Source organism: Triticum urartu, chromosome 1A (genome assembly GCF_056163025.1).
Source record: "Triticum urartu cultivar PI428250 chromosome 1A, HENAU_Tu73, whole genome shotgun sequence".
NCBI lineage: Eukaryota > Viridiplantae > Streptophyta > Magnoliopsida > Poales > Poaceae > Triticum > Triticum urartu.
The window spans coordinates 565,535,522-565,539,153 of NC_141873.1; the positions used below are offsets into that span (position 1 = coordinate 565,535,522).

General features: G+C 47.3%; 1 protein-coding gene across 1 annotated transcript; it reads right to left on the reverse strand.

Moving 5' to 3' along the window:
- Positions 1–977: 977 nt before the first annotated feature.
- Positions 978–2,209, reverse strand: LOC125539297 (expansin-A31). Its single transcript, XM_048702722.2, has 2 exons — positions 1,972–2,209; positions 978–1,850 (listed from the first exon to the last, which is right to left on the reverse strand). Exons 1-2 carry the CDS (start codon positions 2,102–2,104, stop codon positions 1,219–1,221), a joined length of 765 nt encoding a protein of 254 aa, XP_048558679.1. The 5' UTR covers positions 2,105–2,209; the 3' UTR covers positions 978–1,218.
- Between the last annotated feature and the right edge of the window lie 1,423 nt (positions 2,210–3,632).

The following is a 3,632-nucleotide window of genomic DNA, read 5'->3' on the forward strand; positions in this document are numbered from 1 at the left end:
AGAATATGGATTATCACAGGGAATGAGACGTTTGAGAAGCTTGGGACGATCGATCTGAACGTAACATGCTAGCGTATCGGACGACGGTGTACCACATGCCAAGCGTCAACGCCGCCACCGACTTCAATGTCTTCTCGGCAGGAGGAACTTCAACACCATCTTCGGTGCGTACGTCTGCAACACCTACCTCAGACGTTGCACTACCACCACGGTTGCCACCATGTCCTCCTTCACAGGCATGTTTATCCACATGCTTTCCGTCGCCGTTCCATTTCCTCCATCCTCACGGTGCAACACATCCAAAGGGCATTAGTGTGAGGGCCCTACCAGCTCCTAGCTTGCCGCACTCCTTATGTCCTTCTCTTCTCGGTTGTAGGCACTTTGTTGCATTCGGCCGTGCAACCTGGCCTTTGGGGCCAACCAGTTCACCCTGCGCACCGCTGACGGCCGTTGCGACACCGCCAACTTCTTCAACTGGTACTGCTTCACCTTCACTGTCGCCATGATGCTCTCATACGCCAGCATCACCTACCACCGGAGCAACCTTCCACTTATTGGTACCTTTTAATTACTTCAATACTTTCTTCTTCTTTTTTGCGAGGGGGGGGGGGGGGGGGGATTGTGGAAATGTACAAACACGTTGATCAAATCTTTGAGAGAGGCGAGGAGGGAACTGTAATTAAATAAATCTGACTAAATGGAAAAGATGAGAAATTATATAAACCCACAGTGTAGCGTATAAGACTTTTTTAGTAATGAAGAATATTTATATTAAGATGTATTTCGTCAAGACAAACAGAAGTCTGTTGGCACTTGGCAGTAGGTGTAATTTCATCGTATATGTTTTGCTTCCTAAACTATATAGCTCTATTTGTTTACCCTATTAGCATCGATAACTTATCCTGAGAGTTTTATATAGACACAGTAAAACAGAACTTAAGTTTACCATGGAAGCAAAACTTAAATGTGAAACGAGGGAGAGAAAACGACGCAGCAAAGCGCACACGTCCACTCTTAGTATATATTGTTCCAGATAGAGGAGACATAGAGGGAGCCGTGGATTATAGATTTTACAATTCAAATCTACATCCACTCGATGGGCAACGAACCGAAAATTCAAAATGGGATAATGAGTATGCGTCTGGACAGTTCCATGCATGTTCGCTCTGATGAAGCGAACTGATAATCGAAATACAAATTGTACAATGTTCATACTAGCTAGTAGTCGAACTGTTGCCAGGTGGAGAACGTCTGTCCGAACAACCACCACGCCGGCACGACGTCCTGGAAGACCTTGTACTGTCCACCGGAGGAGGTGATCGCGAAGCTGAGCGCTTGTCCTTGCAGCCCCGCTAGGCACTGCCAGTTAGCGCCCCAGTTCTGGGACATGGGGATCCACGCGGTGTTGGTCCCCTTGACTGACATGCTCTTGACCGACCCGCTCCCGGCCATGTTGGTAACCAGCACAAGCTCGAAGTAATTGAAACCGCTGATGGTGAAGCGTAGGCCGCCCTGCCTCTGGCACGCGACCTGCTGGTAGAGGACGGGGACGATGCCGGCGCGGTAGATGGCGAGGTTCTCCCAGGCGGGCTGGGACATGTCGAAGTGGACACGGGGAGGGTTGCACCAGCCACCGTTGTCGCTGGGGAGAGCCCAGTTGGGAGGGCAGAAGTTGGTTGCAGAGACGGTGATGGACGTGCCGGGCTTGCACATGTTCGACTTGCTGGTGTCACAGGTGATGAGGTAACACTGCCCGCACGACAAGCCATTGTTGAAGAGCGCCGTGCTCAGCGCAGCGTTGTTGATCCCGTACCCGGCGTTGTACAGGTTCTCGTACCCACATGCGCCACCTGCACATTATTTGCAAATGCAGATCGATACAGTCAGACATGCACTGCATGCGTATCAGCAGGTGATAAGTAATATTGGGCAAACTGATAATGCCGGAGCAAGCTTGATTAGCTAGCTTACCCATTGTGTCAGAGCCGTCGGCACCGCCGTAGAACGTGGCATGGGCCGGCAGCCAGTAGCCGGACTTGGCCGGCACAAAGCAGAACGCGAGAACCGTCGCGAACAGCTGCAAGAAGCGCATCCCAGCTGCCATCCTTTTGATGAGAGTCCGAGAAACAAGGAGAGATCACTCAGATGGTTGAGCTTCTCTCGCAGCTTGCTAGATATTGTGACGATCGAGTGGGTTTGGTTGTGAGGAATGATTGCGACAATGGTGATGCTTAAATAGGGATCTAGCTAGCTAGCTTATGAATGAGGTGAGCAATGATGGAGAGGGAATGATTGTCGTGTTAACGTATGAGATCGCGGTTCCAACGGTCGTATAGGTGCACATGGCTGCAACCTCCACAGATTGACTTGAGCCTTCTAATCATCCAACGCGGGTCATAACGGCCGAGCTCTACTACCTCGTTTCTTAATATAAATACATTCGAAATGATAGGTTAACTGAACAACCGATTTGACATTCTTCCATTTGTTCTAGTTAGTGCTGGATGTGACGTTAGCCACCAACTAGTTAAAAGTTCTAATCAGTCTCTAACTGCAAGCCCAACTACCTCCAATTCTTGAAGCGCGTGATTCACCTCTTTCATTAGTTGAGTTATGCCTATTGAATTACACTCAGATTACAGTATAAGAAGCATGATAAGGACACAAATCACCCCTAAAAAATGATAAGGACACCAAGGCATCGAATGTGTACGCAAGTACACATTAGTTTCTTATAATCATCGTCATCTGAGTCAGCCATGTGATCAATGTCAATGATACAGGACTACGGCCGCTATGTCTTCAGCACAATTTTTTAGGCGAAAGTCTTCAGAGTTTTCTTTGTGAATACCTTAATCAGGAATCTTTTATTCACTGCTGACTGATTCAACCCTTTGATCTCTCTAATTGACATACTTCGGTATCTCCTCCTTGTAAAATAACTGAAATCATCGATGAAACCTGATGCTCAAACCCATGGAAAGATTCTTTAAGCAAGAGGGTGGCCCGATCTTCACATCGTAGGATCAAATCAGGGAGTATAACTAGCTGCAAGAAGCCGGGATAACTATCTTTAACCTATCAAGGTTGATATGACCCGTAGGTTGGGAAAGGCTGAGCGAAGTTGTAAGAACTTCAACCCGCAGTCCGAATAATCACGGAACCCCAAATCTGGACTAACAAACACAAAATAGCCAGAACCTAGAGCAAGAATTAACGGATACCAAAGGCTCCTTCTCGCGAATCCGTATGAACTCACAAGATCAAATGTAGTAAGGATCTCTCGGATCTCTAGCAGTCTTGCTCCATAAGCTTGTGGCTGGAAGGCTTGACAAAATGCGCCTAAAAGGATGGCGGTGATGGGGTTTTATAACCTGGCGGTGATGGGGTTTTATAACCTAGGACAACCCTCCTTAATTAGATAGGTGTGAAAAGAGTCAAAAAATGAACAACTTTGCATGGCTTTCTAAGGAGAATAAGCAGTCAACTTGGAGAGTTACTGTAAAATTTCTCGGATCCTTGCCCAACATTGACAGCCTGGACACCTTCCAACAAAATGGTCATAACTTCCGATGCACAACTCCAAGTGATGAAAAAATAATGGGTGGGAAAGTAAATTTGAAGTAGCTTCT

Coding starts and splice junctions, on each gene's coding strand:
- LOC125539297 (XM_048702722.2), bottom strand. CDS start 2,104: ATGGCAGCTGGGATGCGCTTCTTGCAGCTGTTCGCGACGGTTCTCGCG. Junction 1,851..1,971: donor CGACGGCTCTGACACAATGG/GTAAGCTAGCTA, acceptor AATAATGTGCAG/GTGGCGCATGTGGGTACGAG.